Source organism: Plasmodium malariae (genome assembly GCF_900090045.1).
Source record: "Plasmodium malariae genome assembly, chromosome: 14".
NCBI classification, from domain to species: domain Eukaryota; phylum Apicomplexa; class Aconoidasida; order Haemosporida; family Plasmodiidae; genus Plasmodium; species Plasmodium malariae.
Genome location: NC_041788.1, coordinates 843,233 through 866,729, shown reverse-complemented (window position 1 = coordinate 866,729; position 23,497 = coordinate 843,233). Strand labels below are relative to the sequence as shown.

Genomic DNA, 23,497 nt, shown 5'->3' with positions numbered 1-23,497 from the left:
AGTAGCAATATTAATTAAAATGAAGCAAAATTATGTGTTTCAATTTTTTTAATAATTACTCGAAATTAAAAATATGTTATGTGCGCCAGTAAAAAAAAAAAAAAAAAAATTTATATCTATATGTACCTATATATGCACTATATATACACATATATATTATATATATATTATATGAAAAGCTATAAATCGGACATTCCGTTTGTCTTTTTTTTTTTTTTTTTTTTTTTTTTTTCTTTGCTCTTTTCGCGGAACATTGCCTAATTCATATTTCTATGTGGAACAGGAAAAGGTAGGAAATAGTATCATCACCTTAAAGAGAACAAAGAATAGTGTCTAAATAATGAAAAAACGACTTTTTGTTTTACAATTAACAGGTGTCAACCTAGTAATGCATATAATATATATATATGTATACATACGCATTGCAAAGGGGCAATGTAAGTTTGACCTTCCCTTTTGCACACGAATCCACACTCTCTTACATTTTGATAATAAACAAAGGTAATATAATCCACCAAGGAGGATTTACATAAAAAGTAGAGTTATATGCCCTTTTGAAAGTTATTTCGACATGTATATACATATTTCTAAAATTCTAATTAGGTATAATAAAGAATGTGTATTATATATGATCAATTATATAATAAAAGCATTTATGTTCAGAAAAAGCAAATATTGACATGTATGTAAGGAAGAAACATAATATGTGTCTTTTCGTACGAAAAAATAAATAAACAGTTAAGTTTTATAGCTTTTTTTTTTTTTTTTACCCTTAATTTTTAAAAACATTTAAGCATCAAGTGAGTAAAAAGTTCATGAAATAGCTTCTTTGTTAACCCATTATTTAATTGTAAATTCATAATTATTTTTTTGAATTATTTCATTACACATGTACATGTGCTCTGGCTATATTTTGCACATGTGCTAATTTATGCGTCTGTTCATCTGTTTATAGATGGTACCTTTAATTCGTTCATTTTTTATTTTATACTTCACATGTGTCTATAATTTTACTTTTAAATTTCCTGAAAATATGAGATCACAGTGCACAAAGTTCAAATAAAGTATTCATAACATTTAGTAAGCTACTAAAAATTATATTCCTATGAGGAGTACCATAAAATATATAATTCATGTAATTATCTACATATATGTAATTGACCTCAACCATTTTAACCAAGTTTACAAGCTTTAATCTTTCATTTTCAACAGTGTAATAAAGCTAACGATTTTTGCTTGCATTACTTTGTTTTATTGTTTAATTGTTTTATTATTTTATTATTTTATTATTATTTTTTTTTTTTTTTTTTTCTTTTCTGCAATTATTAAACTACGGTAATATTTATTAAACTACGTTTGCAAAATTTTTACTGCTTGACACATATAAGTCACTCTGAAGTTAAATATATATTTTTATATTTAAGAAAAAAAAAATTTTATTCTTCATTTTTTTATTTTGAGCATATGTATAAAGATATACATACGTGCATGTATCTATTTGCATTTTCTTTTGTGGGATTCTGTTTGCTTGATTTTGATTCAGACTTTATTTTTTTATATTTTTTTTTTTTAAAAGTAAAATTTAAATCTTTCAAAATTCTAATTATTATTATTATTCAGTACATCATTTAAAAAATGAGAAAACACATTTTTTGAAAAAATTCAAATAAAAATTAATTGAAGAATTATATTAGTCAATTATTAATACTTCACATATGAACTACAAAAAGAACACAAAATATAAATATATTCATATAGTATAATATATAAATTCATATAAATACATATAGATACATATAACTTTGCTTATGTTCACATGGTAAAAACCAAAGCAAATTGTATTATTTGGAACATACACAAAGATTATACCTAAGGGAATAATTTTAAAAAATTAATGATTAAAATTTTTGCAGAATATAATGAAAACAAATCAAATAAAACGTTTAAAAACGTTGTATCGCCATATTTTGAACGAAGCATCTAAATTTGAGAATATAAACTACAACGTCTACTTCACTAACAAGGTTTGAGCGACGTCTAAGATAAAACATATATATAACCCGTTCCCAATTTTAAATAAATAAATATATATATATATATATATATATATATATATATATATATATATGTACATGCATACGTACATAAAGACATATACGAAAATAAGTGAAAAAGTTGATGGGCGGATGTGTGCAAATTAAAGAGCTTTCTCAATAATGAATAGAGGAAAAGTACTGTTCACATAGAGAAAATGTACTGTATAGTATAGGCAATAACATTTTGACATTTTAACTTTTTTATGTTCTTAACAGGCTAAAGAAAACTTTAGGGAATTTTTTAACAATAGTATACAAGACTGTGAAAAATTAAAAACATTTGAAAATGAATGTAATGATTACCTTAATATGCTGAAGAGACAAACCATAATACATAATTTGTACCACGTTGATAAGCCATTAGTGACAAAATAGAAAAGATAAAATTTTTTAAAAGCGTAAAAATATGCATTTTATGTGTTATTGTTTTTTCTTTTTTCTCTTTTCGTTTCTCCTCTTTTTTTTTTTTTTTTTTCCATTTTAGTTAACAAAAAAATAGCTTTTTAAAAGTCAGAAGAGTTTTTTATGCACACACATACAAAAAGAAAATATAAAATATTATAGTTATATAGAAAGAAAATTTTTCTTAAAGTGACATATATCGTATAAATGTAAAAATGTTATATGATGTTAAGCTTAAAAGGTAATTAAATTTTCTTAAAAAGAAATGAAAATTGCATGAACAGGTCAGGCAAATCGTTAAAACTGTGCAAATGTAAGCTGATACAAAAAAAAAAAAAAAATACAAATACATAAATATATATACATATATATGGGCATATATGTATGTATGTACATAAGTATGAATAAATGCATATATATATAAATAGGTATATACCTTCAGAACAACATTGGAACAGGACAATACCCCAAACCTGGAGCTGTGGGATTGTGAATAGTATAAAGTCCTTTTTGATAGGTTTCCTTAACGCCATATGGCCATGAATTTGATATTTGTGGCTTGTATTCTTTTGGTAATGCATAATCAGAAGGGGGTTGTTCTATCGGGTGCCTGGTATATCTTACTGTTTGACCTTTTGCATTTTTGATTGGTCTAGGCCTGTATTTGCCTTTCCACAATTTTTGCCTAATTAAAAATTTACACCTGTCTCCATCAATAGCTGCTGCATTAATTGCTTTTGCTCTATCTCTCGAATCAGGAATTGCAAATAATATACATTTAATTTTTAATAAATTACAAGTATGTTTATATAATTCAAAATCGGTTTTATATAAATATTTCATCAGTTTTTGTCTTCTCGCTAATAAGATAGACATAGTTCTCTTTTTAGGATGATCTTTACATCGTTGTATTAAATGAGCTCTTAAATTTAAAATTTTTTCGGTCAAACATCCAATTTGAACAGGTGCACTTCCAGTATCAAAAGGTCTTCTTTGTAATAATCTTCGTATATTCAACTTTTTAAATTTATGTATTTGTTTATTGTTAGCACAGTTTAAATGTAGCATATTTATAATATTTTCTTTTAAATGTTTTATATCATCATATTGCCAAAGGCCAATATATCCATTTGGTATTTGACTTCTTTCAGCCAAAAAATCTCTTTCAGCTTTCAAGTACCATTCTGTTTTTTGTGCATGTGTTTTTACTGCTGTTATGCCTGTATATCTGTGTGCTTTTACTCTTGATTCATATCTTTTTGAGTATTTAAAAAAGTTTACTTCAATTTTGTTCTTGATATGTAAAAAGTTATTTCCCCTTAATATTTTACTTATCATGTTCATGTTTTACGATGTTTGCTGTATAGAAAAAAAAAAAAAAAAGGAATAATGTTTATAAGCAGGAAATGCATAAATGGAAGTACACAAGAGCAGGATACATGTGCGCTCATACGGAGCAATTTATGCACTATTCGGTATTGCCTTCGATACGGCGCAAAAATGGACATACATATATATAATATATATATATATATATATATATGTACATGTACCAACATACATAATATGCAGAATTCAAAACTGATAGTCGTATATAACATCATTTTAGCGAGACTGCATAATTTTGTAATACAAACGGGAAAATAATAAAAAAAATATCCTTTTTTCCTATTTTTCCCCACCTATTTTGGTAAATTTCTGGAACATCCAAAAAGGGGGAAAATAATGATACTTTGGTGTTAATTCAAAATAAAGCAAGTATGATATTTTTCCTTTTATTTTTATGTCATTCCTTCTGAAGGTCTAAAGTACTTCGTTATAAATCAAATATAATAATATAACTGGATTATGCAAAATGAAGTTAACACAGAATTCGTAGGAACGTGATAGTGAATAGATTTTTTATGCTAATAATTTCGGCTTTTTCATAATAAAGTAAATAGCATAAAAAAAAAAAAAAAAAAAAAAAAAATTAAAAGAATTAAAATTAAAAATTTGCTCATATATTAAATATTAGAAGTTGTTAAATTGCGCCCTTAACTCAGTCGAAATAAATTTTGTTACTGGCATATTATATATTTATATTTATTTTGTTGGTAAAGAATATGCAAGTGGATTTTTATTATATGCATAAAGCACAAGGAACATTTTTATTACATAAGACCAAGTTTGTAGTTAGCAGATAAAATAAAACTGAACATAAAATGACATCGATTCTTAAGCATATTAGAATGTTCCGTTAAGTATTATTATATACTATTCAACGTTAATGAACAGTATTACGTCGCTCGTAAACTTTGATGAATATACTGCTGAGCGTACTTGTAAAATAATGTTAAATGGAATGTTAAACACGTTTAATCGACATGGATTATTATTTTTACTACAGTTACAACTGCCAGTCAAATAAAAAAAAAAAAAATTTCAAATTGAAATTGAATAGAATGAAAATATTGGGGACCAAATTTTCATTTCGACAATAATGGGAGTAAAAACAGTTGGAAGTTACATGTATACAAGTACTTCTACCACTTATTAGGTTTTTACTTTTATTTTTATTTTTATTTTTTATTCCTTTAAAATTTAAGAACCAAAAGAAGATGTTTATGAGACGACTTATATAATTTTTTCCATATTATATAAAATTACGTATAAAATTGCCTCTTTTTTGGATTTAAATTTTTCCTTTGAGGGAATAAGCATTTGTTTTGTTTTGCATTATATTGCACTGTGTTGTGTTTCTCTTTTTTTGCTTGTTTTCGTATGTGTATTATTAAAAAAAAAAAAAAAAAAAAGAAAAAATACTAATTTTTACCTAGTTGCTCAATGGAAAATCTAAGAAAAGTGTTGTGGTTTATCGAAGAATTGATTTACTTGAACTACGAAAATGAAGACATTTATGAGAAAACAGAAAAACAAATTGTAACAAGCTTAGAAGCTTTGTATAAAGATCTAGTGGGAGAAGAAATTTCAAAAAAATTGAACCAAAAAGAGTTATTAAAAGAATTGCTAGATGAAATTAAGAACCTTTTCATTCTTTTGAAATTGGCAAAATGTGGAAAGCATAAAAGGTGTATCACAAATCCTTGGGTTTATAATATATTTAAATTTGTTTTGGATGTTTTTGAAAATCAGCATATTGTTAGCATTAATCAAGTAAAAAAAGAGTTGTTTGAATATGTAAGGAGTGAAAGAGAAAAAATAAAATATAAAAAACACATAGAAAGAAAAACAGAGAGTAAGGAGCTTACCATTTTTATGTACTTGTGTTTTACCTTTCTGTTTGAAGTAAAAATTTTATTATGTAGTTTTATTTTTTTAAATATTTTTACTCAATATAATTGGACTGGGCCACCGTTAAAATATGACATTCATATAGTAACATTGAAAAATACACAAAGATACAATGAAGACAATTATTTTAAGAAATTTATAGAGGCTTTACAAATTAAAAAGGAAAATTTTTTTAATTCGTCTTTGGATTTTTTATCATTAGAGGGGGTATATATATATGAACATTGTGAATTAATAAACTCTTTTTGTTTATCCATAATTTTATTAGGACTAGTAAACAATTTTTGTAAGGAGGACCTTCCGTTTTTAAGTCTCGATGAATATAACTTTTCGGAGAAAAACATAAACAATGCTAATAATACCAATAATATTAAAGAGGATCAGGTGTATGGTAGTAGAGCTGACGTGAATATAAAATCAACGACAAAATATATGGGAGATGAGGCTGTTACCAATGATATGAAAGAAGAAAAATGTTATGATAATTTAAATTGCGATTACTTTATAAAAAGTAAATATTTATGGAAAGCAAGAATTTGTTTTATATGGCAAAGATTATTTACTTCATCATATAACGACTATTTTTATTCGTTGAAAATTCATATAATTGATAAACCGATACACATATTTAAAAAAATAAATTTATTACCTACCGACTTTGAAATAATTGAGCAAGAAACCATTTTATGTAAAGTAGCTGATATAGTTGATTGTTTAAACCAAGATATAAAATATGTAAATGATGTAAAGAATGCAAAATATTGTGATACATTTCATGAAAGCCACTTGTCTGAAAAATTTAAAATTTATGTTTTATCAAATTTTTCTGTTTATCTTACTTATTATAATTACACCAGGGGGTATCAAAAATTGCTGAACGTACTATCAGATATGAGCAAATTTCATTACTTTTTCACTGGTCGACTGGGAATAAAAAGGAAGTACCAGAAAACTCCTGCCACTATATTAGTACTAAAGGCGAAATCAGGAGAGGAAGAAGATAACACGTCAACAGTTTTAAAAGAAATAGAACCCCTTAGTGAATACGATATTTTAAGGAGTGATTACAGAATAATAGATAATAATAAATCTATAGATGAACAAAAGTTAAATAAACGTGAAAAGGAAAATCAAGAAAAAGAAGTATACGTAGAAGTAGAAGAAGATTTAATAGCAGTACAGGAGATGAAGGCAAAGAGAGAAGAAATAGAAACACAGAATATGAATGAAGAACCAATATTGAGTGAGGAAAACTGTACAGATGTAGAAGAGGAAGAAAAAAGAACTTCAAAAAATAATGGTGCCAAAAAGGAGGGAACGAACTGTACTAACAAGTTTAACGATGAGTTAAATAATATCACTAATAATTGTAGAGAACAAAATATTGATGGTAAGAACAAAAAAGGGGAGGATAGCAAAAATAGCAATGCGGATGATACGTGCACTGGTGAATTGTCGCGTAAAAATGACGACGCCAAGTTTAAGGGTCAGATAATATGCAGTAGTTTCAGGAATGAACAGGTATATGATGCAAAGAATACTATTAAAGATGAATGTATATTAAAGGCTGAAAAAAAAGAGGATGTGAACAATATTAGAATGGAAATCCCCCCCAAAAAAAACGACAAAACGGAACAGTGCTTGGAAGACCCCAATGCTAAAGTAACATGGAAATTAAAAGATTTAGACCCAGATACAGATATATTAGAAGAACCAAATTTTGTCGATTCGCAGAATAATTGTTTTAAAGTTTTGTTTTTCCAAGAACAAATAACGTTAATTAATTTTTGCTTCTCCTTGATTAAATTTAATCCTCATTATGACGAAATTAAATTTGAAAAATTAAGTGCAGTAATATCAAGATGTTTAAAGTGCTATGATGTTAGTTCTGAAATGAACTTTGACGAACGCAGAAGCACAAATAAAAGGAATAATTTATTACAAAAAAAAAATCAAAATTGGCTACTTTATTCTTGTTTTTTATGGTTTAAATGTAAATACGAAACGTTTAGACTTAAAACAGTAGATCGAGCAGCAGCTCAATTAAATGAATTGTTGAAAGAATGTTATGATATGAAACCTGAAGGTGCAGAAAGGTTGAGATTTATGTATGATGTATATTACCCAACCATTTGGGAGTTGAAAAAAGAAATAGGGAATGTTATGATTAAAACTGGCTCTGTTGTATCAGCTTTCAATCTTTTTAAAGATTTAAAATTATGGGAAGAGGCTATTACATGCTTAATTGAAGCCGACCGAAAAGAAGAAGCAAAAGAATTATTAGATGATTTACTTAAAAAAAAAAAGACACCTTGTTTATTATGTTTATACGGTTTAATAGATAGAAATAATTCTCTAAACTATTATGTAGAGGCATGGAATTTGTCAAAGTTTAAATATGCAAAGGCAGCTATATTTATTGGAAAATATTATTACAATAAGGAAATGTACAAAGAATGTTGTGAATATTTAAAAAAAGCTTTAGAGATTTCCCCTTTGTGTCCAGATATTTGGTTTATTTTAGGTTACTCTTATATGAAAATAGAAAATTTTGATGAGGCTATAAAAGCCTTTACGCGAATGATTAGTATGACGAATGAAAATTCATCTAAGTCATATGGAAATTTAGCATATTTATATATGAAACGAGGTACATATAAAGCTGCAAAGATTTGTATAAACGAAGCTGTAAAGGATAATAATAATGAATGGAAATATTGGGATACGTATCTAAAATTGTCCATTTTGCAAAATGATATAGATAGTTTTTGTTTATCTTTAAGTATGTTATGTAAATTACATCAAGTAAAGCAAATACAGCCTTGGATATTTGATTACATTTCAGATCATATTGTGAAGGATAAACCCACAATAATTCCAAGTAAAAATGGTTTATGTTATTTAGATAAAATTATTACTACTATGGATAATATATCTTCTTATATTTCTGAATATGACTCCTTTTGGAATGCATATTCCTTTTTCCTTTTTATAAAGGGAAAATATGTTGATTCATTTGAAGCAAAAGTTAAGGAAATACGATCTATTGAGGTAACTTACAAATAATAATTTATTTCGTGAAGAATGTTTTTTCTTTTTTTAACTTTTGCTATTTATTATAAAATGAATGACCCTCTTTGTTTTTTTCTTTTCCTTCCCCTTTTTTTTTAATACAGAGTATAATACAAAAATGTAACACGAAAAGGTTGATCGACACATTAATTTCTAAGCAAGTAACTGCTATCAAATTTTTACATCATATGATAAAAAATAATTACCTCGAAGATAAAAAAGGGTAACATTAAATGTATACGTATATATATGTACATTTTAAAAGTATGTCAATCGGATGTAGATTAACCATAACTGCAAATATATTTTTTAATTTTCCCTTTTTTAGAACGTTTGTATATCAACTGAAGTACATTATTGAATCAATTTTGAGGCAATGTAAAGACATGAAGCAACATGAGATAAATGAATTATCAGAAATTATGGTAACTATAAAATGAAGAACTCCTTTTTTTATGGAATAAAACTTGTGCGGGGAAAAAATACAATAATTTTACATTAGACGCAATGCGAAAGGCGTTGCATTTTTGCAATGTTACAAAATTGTGTAAAATGAAATATATTAATATTTGGTTATGGGGAAAAGTCAAATGTGTAAGTTTCTTTAATGTATTATATTACTATAGAGCTGCGATCAATTTTATAAAGATAAATAAGCTTTGCTTTTATATATATTGATACTTTTTGTATACGTATAATTGGAAAAATATGTATATCTATTTTTAATACATAATTAAAATGATATTAATGTGCTAGAGCATATATTGAAGTTAAACAATTAAAAAAAAAAATTTTGTTACGAAAATTTAGCAGTTCTTTGCCATTTCATTTGATCCCTCCAAAAATATAGTACATTTATATATATATATATTTGCACCTTAATGTGTATACATCCGTACCTTTATATGTATATATCTGTACCATCTATATGTATATATCCGTACAATTATATGTACATATTTATACATATGCACGTGATAAACATATAAAGGAATATTAATGCCCCTTTATGGGTTCCCCCATGCATTAATGCAAAAGGGATAAAGAAGAAATGAAAAAAAAAATAATCCATTGCACAATGTTATCTGAAATAATTTCACCTCGTGTATACAAATAGATAAGGCTTCAATTTTATGTTAGCTCCACATGAGGTTAAAAAATTTATTTTTAAAGTAAATACACTATTGTTGCAAATGTTTTTAAATGGCTATAATTTATTATTTTATTTTATTTTTTTAAAAAGTTTTATCTTTATTTTTATGTTTGTTTTGGGTTATCAAAAAAGTTTTATATGGAGAAGAAAAATTAAAATAATGTTATTAAATTTTAAAACAAAAATAATTTTAATTTTCTATTGGGAAAAAAAATAAAATACGTGCACAGAAAATATAATGGTATATTGCTTATAGCTATTTTTATTTTTATTTATTTTATTTTTTTTTTAGAACTTTTGGCTAGCTGTGTGTTGTAAAATATATCTAAATGTAATATTACCATGTTGTAATTTTTTTTTGTTGTTTTCCTTAATATAATAATGAACACGTCATGAAATAGAATGGACATCTTTATTATATACTTTCAACTATGTGGTTTCTTTTTATATTATCTTATTTTTTCATTTATTTATAATATCACATCCTTTGAATATAAAGTTACAAGCAAAATTTTCAGATTTGTACGCTTTTAAAACACAAAAAGCGTGTAAAAAAAAAAAAAAAAAAAAACTTAATTCAATTTAAACATGTTGTTTACATGTGTACACATATTTATTAAAATAAAAAAATTAATTTAACAAAATTGATAAAAATAGCTATATCAATGAAAAAATATTTATTACATGTTCATAAAAAAAAAAAAAAAGCATCACCACCTTTGGTTAACGTGCCACTATATTAGGGAAAGTTAGCTAATTAGCATTTATTATTCTGTGCCTTTTAATTTAATTTTACCTGGCCATATATACGTTTCTTTATTTGTTTAATTATCTTATTTAACTTTTTTTTTTTTCTGTACAATTTTTATGTTTTAACATAATCTGATTTATATTTAAAGAAAATAAAAATTTCCTTCTGTTTGAATTGTAATTTATACAACACACAATATTAATGTCTTTTATATTGGGAAAAAATATAAACTATTAGAATGACTTTAAATAGTTGAAAATTAATTATTTTGCTTGAATAAATTACACACATATATATATATATTTACGTATATATATATATACATATATATATAAATTGAAATCCTGAATTTCACGCCTTTTTTTTTTTTTTTTGTGTGTATGTGTGTGCATACTATAACCTTAACTTTTGACAACTACAGCAAAAATGGCTTTTACACAACTTTGCGGAGTTCAGGGTGCCGAAGTACCATCTTCAATTAAAACCTTTCTCACAAAAGCTCAACATGATATCACTTTAACTGCAGCTGATACCAGAATATTTATAAAAAACATAAAAACATGTGTTACGATAGATCAATTTAAAAACGCTTTAGAGGAATATGGCGCTGTACAAGTTTATTTTTATGAACCCGGATTTAATAACGATGGATGGGCTTGGGTTGGATTTGAAAGTAAAGAAGCAGCAGAAAGAGTAGTTGAAGAATCGGAAAAAGCTAAAGAACTAGAAGAAGAAAATAAAAAAAATAATGAGAATAATGAAAATGATGAAAACAATGAAAATAATGAAGACAATTCAAACGCACCACCAAATGAAGACAATGAGCAAGACTCAAATAGCTTTTATGCTGAGCATGAAGAAGAAAACGTACAAAACGAAGACGAAGATGAAGACGAGGATGAAGATGATGATTATTAAATTTTACACTGTAAAAAAAAGTTATATTAAATATAGTTGAGTTTTTATTCAGAACTGTGATATTGTGAAATATTATTTTATAGATCATTCATTAGGATTGAAGTTTTTATGTCCAAAAAGTTTTTCTCCTTTATTTTATCTTATTTTATCTTATTTCATCATATTTCATCATATTTCATCATATTTCATCATATTTCATCATATTTCATCATATTCCATCCTATCTTTTCGTATTTTTTTTTTTTTTTTCTTTTGTAAAAATTAAAATGTATGCAATTACAAAGAATATAGACCAATTTTATTTTGTTTAATTACTTTTTTTTTTTTTTTTAAGTTTCCTAACTTTTATCATTTTTTCCTCTTTTTTTGTTTTTTATTTCCTTATTGATTGTTTCAACAAATATTTTTCTTTTACTTTCTCCTAATTATGATATACACAACGCACGTTCTATAGTGCTATTATTAATGAAAACGTTTTTAACAAACAATATTGTAAATTTCCCTGTTTTAATGAGAAATAATTTAATGTAAAAAAAAATGCTAAAGAAAAATAAAATTAGACTTCATATAAGAAAAAAAAAAAAAGCAAAAGTAATTACATAAACTAGTACAATTTTTAGATTTTATGTGAAAAAACAGAAATATTTCCTCTGACTTTTTCTAAGTTGCATATTTACATTGTGTTATAAAAAAATATGCTGATATATGCACTTTCGAAAAATATAAATAAATATTCAATAAAATAATTTCTTAGTAGACCGTTTTTTGTATTTATTTTTATATTTTATCTAAGGATCAAATTTGCCTATACTAAAATTTTATAAAACATCTACATAACGAAAATGTGTAATTTGGAGAGAAGAACAACACTTAAATATATTTATCGTTTTACTTGTTCTTATTTAAATATAAATGAAAAAAATATTGCTTGTAAAAAAAAAAAAAAAAAAATTTATACACTTCCTGTTTATCATATTATTAAAATATGCATTATTTTTACAATTCTCTTATGCAGTTTTAGTAAATTATAAAACTTGTAAGTATCAATATTAATTTAAAGTAAATTACGATTCTATTCTGTGTGCTTTTCAACCTTTACCCTTTTGGAACAACTTTTTTCTCGAACAAGTTGCAGTTTTGATTTATCAATAAAAGCAGACAAATCATTCTATTATTAAATACCTTTTTTTCCTGTTTTCTTTTTTTTAGTAATCATAGAGTTGATACATTTCGAAAGAAAAGATGCAAAGAAAATTAAACGTTTTAAAATATTCTATTCTTGTTTATTTGCACAAATTTCTGTGCATTAAACAAAAATAAAATAATTTCAAGATGAAAAAAAAACTAATTCCATTTTTTTTCTTTTTTTTTCTTTCTCACCGAACAGCAGTTTACATAATATCGCAGTATATTCGGTATATAATCGGTATTAAGATATATATATATTCTCTTGTAGTCGACTTAATGAATATTATGTCAATAAAAGGGTTCCTTGCATTTGATTTCCGAAATAAAATTATATATTCAATAAAAATTCATTAATTTGTAAAATTAAAGTTCATATTGGCTTTTGCCGAACATTTTTTGTATGCTTTCTTTTTCCATTATTTTGGTATAACAAAACAGGAATATTTTTTAGTATGACAATATATATATATATATATACTGTAATAAACAAAATAAAAATAGTAATAATAACAGTAATATAAAGATAATAAAATAAGCACAATAAATTCAAAATAAGGGAAAAAATGATTGATTGAAAGAAAAAATTATATAATACATGAAATATTTTTTTAATAATTTATGGTATAACGATAGATATTGAACTATAAGTGCATATGTTATATATGTATTATATAGAACAATTTTTTTGTATTTGCAGCAAATAATTATATTATGAATAGAATTAAAAAAAAACGAGTGTGTATATAAATATATATATATATATATATATACATACATGAATGATAACGTTTTAAGATAATATTATATCATTAATGTCCCAGTAATAATAAACACAAAAATAGATAAAACTGAAAAAAGGTTAAAGCCAAAAAGGGCAATATATATATGTATATATAAATTATGGGATGCTCATCAAGTTCTCAAAGACCTAATTCAACAAAAAATATAAATGTTTTAACATCAGCTTTAGATCAAAAAAAAAAAAATGATACAAAAGTGAAAATAGTTTTATTAGGTGATAGTGGAGTTGGAAAATCAAGTATCGCTTTGTACTTATGTCATGGTCGTTTTTCAGATAAACATCAAGTAACAATTGGTGCCGCGTTTTTGCAGCATACAATTGAGTTGAAAAATGGTAAATAAAGCTTAACATAAGACCTATATATATGTGCATAGGTGAATGCATATATGCTAATGTATATATATATATATATATATATATATATGTGTGTGTGCATAATGAAATAGCTATGTTTTAAACGCGTTAATTAATACAAAGTTTTTAAACATTTATGGTGGTATTAATATAAGACAACATATTATTCTCATTATTTAAGGGGCATCTATGAAACTCCATATATGGGATACTGGAGGACAGGAAAGGTTTCGCTCAATGGCACCCTTATATTATCGGGATGCATATGGAGCAGTTGTCGTTTATGACTCAAAGTAATTTGAATTTATTTCCTCTTTTGCATGACTTTTATATTTTCTATTTAGTTTTATTTCAAAATTATTCTAGCGTTTTTTCGGATTTTTTTAATAATTTCCTCCTGTTTTTTTATATAAAAAAAAAAAAAAAATTAATCACAGCAATATCGAATCGTTTAACTCTCTAAAGTACTGGATTAACGAAATAAAATCGAACGGGTCGCGAAATTGTTGTATCATGGTTGTTGCAAATAAAAAGGACTTGCCACAAAAACTAAATTCGGAGGTAATAACAATGAAAAGATAAAAAAAAAAAAAAAAAAAAGTACACGATAAAACTTATAGGATTTGTATGATTTTTATTGAAGACAAAAAATATACAAGCTTTTATTATATTTGTGGTTTTTTCATTCTTTTACTTTTTTTTTTTTTTGGTTTTTATAATTTAAGATGGTAATGAAATTTTGTGAAGAAGAGAATGTTTCCTTTATTCAATGTTCCGCAAAGGTATACATTAAAAAATGAAAATAAAAACAATGCGTACATGTGAAAATGCAAAATGTATTAAGACATATAACAAAGTAAAGAAAATTTAAATAAAACACATGATCTTTTTTTTTTTGATTTCTTATTAGACAGGAGAAAATATTAATACCTTATTTGAAAAAATAGGTAAAAACGAATTCTGATTTTGTTCTGTAAATAACAACATTATAACGTGAAACTGCAAGCGCAATATCTTGTTCTTTTTTCTCTTTTTTTACAGCAAGTCGTATTTATTCAAGATTTAAAGAAGTGTTATATTATAATGATCCGTAAAAAACAAATAGTTCTACCTTTTTACTTTATCATATTTTTTATTCTATTATATTGTATATATATATATATATATATATATATTATTCCTTAAATTTTTAGTATTTCCTTTATTCATACTTCACTGAAATTTTATGTTTAATTTCTTTTTTTTTTTGACTTTATTATTAAAATTAAAATTTTATAAAAATATAGCTCCTCTATTTTTTAAAAAACTGAGAACTTTTTTCCACATACAAGCTGTTTTAAAACAGTATGATATATATTTTTTTTTTTTAAATTTGGAAAGGAATTGTACATTTTTTTTTTTTCATACGCATTTATTCATATATGTATAATAAGTTATGAGTTTAAAAAAAAATTCTTTTTTGTTAAGTCGAGTTTGGAGAAATGTAAAAATCTTAAGTAAATGAAGATATATATTAAATATATACATATATATAATATATGTTATTCGCTTATGCGCACTACATTTAAGTCTTAAGAATACAGTGGTGTTAAATTTACAGAATCCCTTAAAATTCAACTAATATAAGGATTTTATATAATTTTTTTTTTTTTTTCTTTTTTTTTGCGTGGCTGTTAATTAATTGCGAAAAATAAAGGTAGGTGTACAGAATTTTGTATGTTCGATATTAATCTATATAACATATATACCATTTAAATATTCATATATAATTCATATATTACATGTATATGAGTATATATATATATATATATATATATATATATATATATATATATATATATAATTTAAGAAAATAATATGTAAACGTTTTTCCTACGGAATCGTTTTAATTTTAGCATATTAAGTACAGTGGTAGATAAGAAAAAAAATCAGCAAGTACTATTTTCATTTAAAAATAAAAAAAAAAGTACAATAAGGGTAGTAAATAAACATAAAAGTGCATCTGAAAATGAACATTTCAAAATATTATAGAATTGACATATAACATAATTAACGATTCAACAATTAGCACCTTAAGAAAAGTGTTAGCACAGTTCAAATATATTTTCAATATAAGCTAAAATTTTTAATATTATGGAGTGATTAAAATAGTGAAGTATTTATATTATGTTTGCAAAATTTTTCGGAAAAGTAATTGAAGAAATTAAATTTAATTGGAATATTTATTATATATGTATAAGTACTTATACAAGTACAGATGTTTATGTATATGTATACATATATGTAGATACATATGTATCATTAAAAAAATTGCTCTTATATTTTATACATTTTTACAATAGTTCTAAGCTATCTGTGTAACATTTTTTTTTTTTTTTTTTTTTTTTTTTTATGTTCCACTTCCCCCCGCACGTAGATTTCCTTTTCTGAATTTATTTGTTCTTTACCAATGTATAAAATAATAATAAAGAGGAACATGAAATTGTTTACTAGCCTTTTTCTCACAATATTTATTTATTTTCACCTTATAAGAACTTCAAGATGTGAAGAAGATTTTATTGAATTACATAATAATTATGTTGAAGGCACGGTTAAAGCGAATTTGAATATTTTGTCTGAATGTACCGTTTATTTAGATTCAGAAACATACATGAAACCAAAAAGCAATGGTCAATTTCTTTTTGCAAATGTGAAGGAAGGAATGTATAACATGTTTGTTAATCATCCTTACATTGAATTTACGAGATTTCAAGTAGAAGTTAAAAAAAACATAACAAAAAATAATGATAAAATATATACAGTACAAGCATATGAACTATTATCACCTTTTGAAAAAAGTAATTTAATGGTGACAAATATTGTTTTTGAGGTGAGGAGAGTATATGATTTCCTTGTTCCGAAGAAAAATTTTTATATGTATAATTTATTTAAAAGTCCTATCTTTTTAATTTTTTTTTTTTTCTTAATTTTATTAAGTGTATTACCACAAATGCAAAAAATGTCCGAAGCGGAGAATGAGGAAACCAACCAAGTTACTTATAAATCGAACTTTTTGGACTCTACGAAATGATTTTCCCATCATGTGGGAGGGTTTAATAAATTTACGGAAATGTGCATAACTAAATATGCACACGTATATATATATACATGTACCTTTTTTTCTCTATCCTTTTTTTTTTTTTTTTTTTCATTTGATATATTTATTCTTTTTTTTTTTTTGTTTGTGTATGCTGTTTAACTTTCATCTAAAGAAAGACCGAGTATATATTTTTAAATTCAAAAAAGGCACGTGGAGAAAAATATTATAAAATGATTTTTAAAAAATTGACGCCACTTCTTTAAGAAAAAGTAGAAAAGTGTTTTAAAAATTATAAATGGAGGGACGAAAAGGGAAAGAAGAAGGTGTGGGTGATGGTGGTGATGTAATTGTGAAGAAATAAAAAAAATAAAATAAAATAATTCATAAAATTTTCTCTTTTTTTTTTTTTTTTTTTGATATTTAATTATCTGCCATTACGCAAATTTTAAAGATATAAATAATATTCGATATATATTCCCCCCTTTAATTTTTTTTTTGGATTATAATTTATTACTTACCCCTTCAATTCACAAATGGAGCATATTGCAATAAAATTTACGCACCCGTTACACATACATGTATATGTAAATAATTACAATGAATATTGAGTGAGAAACCAACTACAAATAACTACAGGTAACTACAAATAACTACAGGTAACTACAAATAACTACAGGTAACTACAAATAACTACAAGTAACTACAAGTAACTACAAGTAACTACAAGTAATTACAAGTAACTACAAGTAATTACAACTACAAAATGGGCTTTATATCGGAGAAGGAGATGAATTAACGGTACAAAGACATAAAAATATAAGAAAAAATAACATATAAAGTATATGAAAAAAGGAAAAAAAAAAAATTGCTCATGCTTTCATTTACCGCATATATATCTAAAGTTTTATAATGAAATATAATGGGTGTAACCAAGTAAGCATTGAAAATTAATGCATACCATCATATGTGTTACTCATTTCATTTCCATATGAAAATCTTAAATATAGAAATGAAATCACTAAAGTAATATAAACCATTTATGTATTCATGTAAAAATACAAACATGCATATACTTATCGCTTGTTTTATGAAGTGTCCTATTATTTTTTCTAATACTTCCACATTTTGGAGAATGCAGAAAAAATGTATATACTATGATCAGTGTGGTATTTACTGCACTTGCGTCACGTCTCCTCCGTCTTAATCTTATTCGTTCGGCGTAGATACAAAATACGACTACATTTGTGGGTATTCTATTCATTTGCATTAGTTAAGTTTATGCCCATACAAACATATATTCGTACGTGCATACAAGCATATTTCTACTGCGGTAACAGTGAAATTCACTCATGGAGCATTGAACATCGCAATTTCTTTTATTATAAAAAAAACAAAATTTTTTTTTTTTTTTTTGTTAGCATTACATCTATTTGTTATTTATATTTCTCAGAGTTTAAGTCTGTTTATTATCCGAAAACCTAAACTGCTGAATCTTCCTTTTCAATATTGAAAACTGACTATATCGACGTTTATTGAATAGAAGTTTCGACTAGGAGTTTTCCTCTTCTTTTTTTAGATTTTACCTAGCTACTAATTTTAGTAACTTCTTTTTATGTTCTCTTGATAAATCGATGAGCTTATTCAAAATAGACTGAGAAATATCATTATTATTGGGACTGATTTTCCTATCTCCATGTTATTCTGCTACTTTTTTTCTTCATTAATAATTATGGACTCATCTTCCCTTTCTCCTGATTTTAAGTTATTATTGTTGCGCTTACTATTGTTGCAGTTGCTAGTCTTGCAGTTGCTAGTGTTGCGCTTGCTATTGTTACGCTTATTATTGTTTCGGTTGCTAATGTTGAGAAAGCCATTATTAACGCTGCTATTGTTGCTATTACTTCGTGCGTCACTTTTAATTATGATCGTATTTTCCGAATTTTTGCCCTTATGCACACTTTCTCTATTTTTTACATTTCCACTTAAGTCTGATAAGTCAGTACGTTTCATGCATCTTTGACTATTTCCTTCATTGACTATATCATTATTTGGTACACAGTTGAAGTTACTATTGTTAATGCCATCTTTTACTTGTTTGTTCATATAGTTTGGGTTATTGAACAAAGCAACACATGGTGAAACATAATGAGCACCACTAGTTTGATCACCTCTAAGTTTAATAATTTCCTCAACTTTGTTGTTGCTGCTCTTTATATTTTCATTAGGTCTTTGATTGAATACCCTTGTTAAATAATTAACTTGCGCTTTATTATGTTCATCATAATTTCCCATATTTCTATTTTTTCTCTGAGCTGATGAATCACTATATACATCAAATGGTGGTTGGTTATGGTTTATATTTTGATTACCTATAAAACTCCTAATATAATTATCATAAGTAAAAAATGGTAACAAGCTAAAGTCTGCCCTATTTACATTTAATTGAACTTGATACATCCTAGGAATAATATTTCCATTGTATACATGTAAAATTCCTACATTCATATTTGCTTGAATAAACATAGCTGGAACTAATCCAAAAGGTAGTTTTAAAAATAGAGTACATACTGAATAGCTTATAGATGCATTAAAAAGTCTTCTAAAAACTGCAAAAGCATTTATTATTGGCTTAAAAATATAAAAATAACATGTTTCATCTTTTTCATTATAAAACCAATCTAGTAAGTAAAATTTTTTTAAAAAATCAGCTACTTTTTGCCCTGCTTCCTCATCTAAATATGGGCTTCCAAGTAAGCAAAAACCGTTGGAAATCAAATATCTATTAATATATGTGTTATATATGCGAACTAAGAAATTAGGAAATATATTATCTCTAAATGGCAATTCTTTTATTCTTTTTAGTAGTTCTTGTGTTGTATCATAACAATTATTATCCTTGGAGATATTATTACCAATATGATTGTTACCACTAACCTTACCATTGACATCTGACATGTTATTTCCTGGCTCTATTTTTTTTTTATAAAATTCTTGCAGATCTATATTTGCAAAGATCAAATTCCATATATTCTTTTGTTTATAATAATTTTTTAATTCATTAATTATACCGATAACTCCTGCCATATTTTTCTGTATAATACTGAGAGCAATATTCAACTCATTGTAATTAATTTGTGTAAAGAGACTGTCAGGAACTTGGTAATAAACAGTTGCTTCAAGAAAAACTTTCAAACCATTAATATCTGGAATTAATTTAATATATTTTTCATAAAGATGGGAAGTGTAATTGTTTATAGTTACACAAAAATCTTTAGCATATTTCTCATTTTTAAAATGAATTAATCCTAGACCCCCAATAGGGAAAGAATTAAATCGATAAAAATCTTTAAATATATGGTAAAGATAAGGAGGTAACATATCATTTTTGGCCGAACAATATTGTGTTCCAAATAGATATTCAAATTTTAAAATACCTAAGTTTGCTGCTAGTAATTCATATCTATTATGATTTTCATACATACATGTATATAATTCTAATATGTTATTATATATAAGGAAATTATCTTCATTTGTACACATTACATCAAAAACACCATCATAATTTTTATTATTGTAATACATATCTATTAATGTATGTAATAGATAAAATTCATTTAAATGAAAAGGTAAACCAATTGCACATAATGTTTTACAGTTTGGTACCCATTTATTATAATCAAAATTTCTATTTTTAAAAATAAATTTATCAAACATCTGAAGGGGATATTTCCATTTGGGTGCATACATTTCAATCTCTTTTTTTTCCTTCTTTTTTTCTATAAAATCTAAATCAGGAGATTTCAAATTATTATTCAAATGTTCCTGTTCGGGTAATTTTATTAAATCTAAATATTCAACTGTTTTTAAATTTGTATTTAAATTTCTTGTAAGTGTAATATAATCCGATTTACCAACAGCAGTACTAACCTTTTTTATTCGTACACCTCCATAAAACTTACTTATCCGTTGATTATTTTTATTTTCCTGAATTTTATCTTCTTTAATAATTAAATCTTCTAATTTTAATACCCCTCTTTTTCGAATTCTCTTCTTTTTATCTCCCGCTCTTTTATCTTTCAAATTTGTACTATTTGAATTATGTAAGATATTTTTATGCGAATTCACATATTTACTCAACATTTCTTTATAATTCTCATGACGCTTCAACAAATTTGCATCACTCACTTTTCTCATTTCGCCTTCCTTCTTATACTCTTCATTCTGAATGTCATTAGACGTTCCATTCTTCGTTCTTCTGCGTGTCCTGGGTGGGTTGCTAGCCTTTTTGCCATTTCTGCTGTCGCTATCATCTATACTACTACGATTATATCTGCTGCTCCGATTATTTTTACTACGGTTATTTCCACTGCTCCTGAGATTTCCACTGCTCCTGAGATTTCCACTGCTCCTGAGATTTCCACTGCTTCTGAGATTTCCACTGCTTCTGAGATTTCCACTGCTTCTGAGATTTCCACTGCTTCTGAGATTTCCACTGCTTCTGAGATTTCCACTGCTTCTGAGATTTCCACTGCTTCTGAGATTTCCACTGCTTCTGAGATTTCCACTGCTACGATTGTATTTACTGCTGTAATTATTTTTACTATCCCCCTTATTTTTACCGTCTCTGTCAATTTTACCATCTTCGTCATTTTTATTCTCATCATTATTATTACTATTTTTCCTCTTCTTATTTTTTCTACTGTTTGAATTTTTCGTAGTATATGCATGCACAGAATCTTTGTCCCTTTCTTTCAACCTTGAATTTCCAACTTCTCTTTTCAAATGAGAATTATTCACTTCATCCTTATTTACAATATCATGTTTTGCTTCCCTATAATCTTGATATTCAATATGTTTATCTTTTCGCTTGTAATCAACTGACAGATCAACTTCAATTTTCCCTACATCACAACTTTCATTAATTTCATCTCTTTTTCTTTTTGAGTTTCCCTCAAGATTCTTTTTGGCTTTTTTAGGCTCACTGGGTTCTCCTTTGCTTTTTGTTCTTTTCATATTGTAAACACCTACTTTTATATTTATCTCTTTATTAGTCGAACGAATGGGTTATAATAAATAATTCAATAAAAGTCAGTCAACACTAAGATTGCACTCCTTCCAGCTGTTACTTGGCGCTATACAGGTGGTAAGATAACTGCTACTCTGCCGCTTATTTTGAGGCTTGCTGAACGATTACTCTATCGCCTTTGTTTGGCTTTTCCTTTATCCTATTTTCTTCAGTTTATTTATTCAATTACCTCCGTTGAAAATGAATAAATCGTAGAAAATAAAATTTAATTTTAATGATTTCAAATAAGCCCTATATATACTTTTCCTTCATTAAATTTCGTCGTTAAAATCACCACTGAACCCTTATTTATTTTTTAAGGTCTTGGTACGAACTTTATATACTTTTTGCTAAGCAGTTGTCGATCAAGATTTGCAGTTCGCTTCATAAAAATAAGCATGCACATATACATAAACCTATATATTTGAATACGTATACGTATTCACATACGCATATATATACAAGTATACATATACACATTCAAACGCCCGTTTTGTGGGTACTTTCTTTTTTCACATATATATATATGCCTACTTTCACTTATGCATTTCGCAACTTTTTTATCTCTCATAAATTTTAATGAGAGACTTTCTTTTTTAGGTATAAAAAATGGCAAAAATATAAAAGTAGATATATTTAATTAATAATAAAAAATCTATTAAGAAAATTTTAAATTATTAGAAGTATTATTCACATTAATAATTTGTATAATGTAATTTGCTAAAATAGAAACAATCCATTTAAGCCATACATATATATTTCTACATAAACCCGTATTTAAAAAAAATTATATACAGCATATACATTATAAGTACGTGTATGAACACACAAGCATGCATACATACATACATACATATATACTATAAAAGGGGTATTAATTTTATTTCATTTTCTTTCTAGTTATATAGTCTCTACATTTGTAAGCAATGATTAATTGTGAAAATAATATAAGAGCCATGTTATCAAAAGGATAAGTGTGTAAAATTATTTTGCATAAAACTTACATTTAAATATTTTTTATGCATAATTGTTTTAAATTTATCTATCATACCTAACACACGCACATACATACGTACATTCATGTACATATATATGCACGTATATATATATTCACGTATATATATATTCACGTATATATATATGCACGTATACTTATATCTTCTATGCATATTTTTTCTTTAATGAGATGTTTTTATAACTGTTCGGAATTATTTAATCCAATATATTAGAAAGAGACGAATATTCTAAAACATTTTCTTCTCTTTACATGAATGCCAAAGTAATGTACATATATATATATGTGCATGTATATATGTATACTGT

The 23,497-nt window shown here is 25.5% G+C and overlaps 7 protein-coding genes across 7 annotated transcripts; 5 read left to right on the top strand and 2 right to left on the bottom strand.

Annotated features, from left to right (window-relative positions):
- Positions 1–1,919: 1,919 nt before the first annotated feature.
- On the top strand, positions 1,920–2,471 carry ISD11 (the record flags this gene model as incomplete). The annotated part of the gene is made up of 2 exons (XM_029007828.1): positions 1,920–2,024; positions 2,313–2,471. The coding sequence occupies 2 exons, from the start codon at positions 1,920–1,922 to the stop codon at positions 2,469–2,471; spliced, it is 264 nt and encodes an 87-aa protein (XP_028864178.1).
- A 465-nt stretch (positions 2,472–2,936) lies between these two features.
- On the bottom strand, positions 2,937–3,836 carry PmUG01_14027600 (mitochondrial ribosomal protein S15 precursor, putative; the record flags this gene model as incomplete). The annotated part of the gene is made up of 1 exon (XM_029007827.1): positions 2,937–3,836. One exon carries the CDS (start codon positions 3,834–3,836, stop codon positions 2,937–2,939), a length of 900 nt encoding a protein of 299 aa, XP_028864177.1.
- Positions 3,837–5,324: 1,488 nt separating this feature from the next.
- PmUG01_14027500 (conserved Plasmodium protein, unknown function) lies at positions 5,325–9,304 on the top strand (the record flags this gene model as incomplete). The annotated part of the gene is made up of 3 exons (XM_029007826.1): positions 5,325–8,843; positions 8,969–9,087; positions 9,193–9,304. 3 exons carry the CDS (start codon positions 5,325–5,327, stop codon positions 9,302–9,304), a joined length of 3,750 nt encoding a protein of 1,249 aa, XP_028864176.1.
- Positions 9,305–11,194: 1,890 nt separating this feature from the next.
- PmUG01_14027400 (RNA-binding protein, putative) lies at positions 11,195–11,686 on the top strand (the record flags this gene model as incomplete). Its single annotated transcript, XM_029007825.1, has 1 exon — positions 11,195–11,686. The coding sequence occupies one exon, from the start codon at positions 11,195–11,197 to the stop codon at positions 11,684–11,686; it is 492 nt and encodes a 163-aa protein (XP_028864175.1).
- Positions 11,687–13,774: 2,088 nt separating this feature from the next.
- Positions 13,775–15,124, top strand: RAB5b (ras-related protein Rab-5B, putative; the record flags this gene model as incomplete). Its single annotated transcript, XM_029007824.1, has 6 exons — positions 13,775–14,009; positions 14,212–14,323; positions 14,468–14,591; positions 14,756–14,812; positions 14,941–14,977; positions 15,072–15,124. The coding sequence occupies 6 exons, from the start codon at positions 13,775–13,777 to the stop codon at positions 15,122–15,124; spliced, it is 618 nt and encodes a 205-aa protein (XP_028864174.1).
- Positions 15,125–16,506: 1,382 nt separating this feature from the next.
- Positions 16,507–17,100, top strand: PmUG01_14027200 (conserved protein, unknown function; the record flags this gene model as incomplete). Its single annotated transcript, XM_029007823.1, has 1 exon — positions 16,507–17,100. One exon carries the CDS (start codon positions 16,507–16,509, stop codon positions 17,098–17,100), a length of 594 nt encoding a protein of 197 aa, XP_028864173.1.
- Positions 17,101–18,813: 1,713 nt separating this feature from the next.
- Positions 18,814–22,122, bottom strand: PmUG01_14027100 (conserved Plasmodium protein, unknown function; the record flags this gene model as incomplete). Its single annotated transcript, XM_029007821.1, has 1 exon — positions 18,814–22,122. One exon carries the CDS (start codon positions 22,120–22,122, stop codon positions 18,814–18,816), a length of 3,309 nt encoding a protein of 1,102 aa, XP_028864172.1.
- Positions 22,123–23,497: the final 1,375 nt, after the last annotated feature.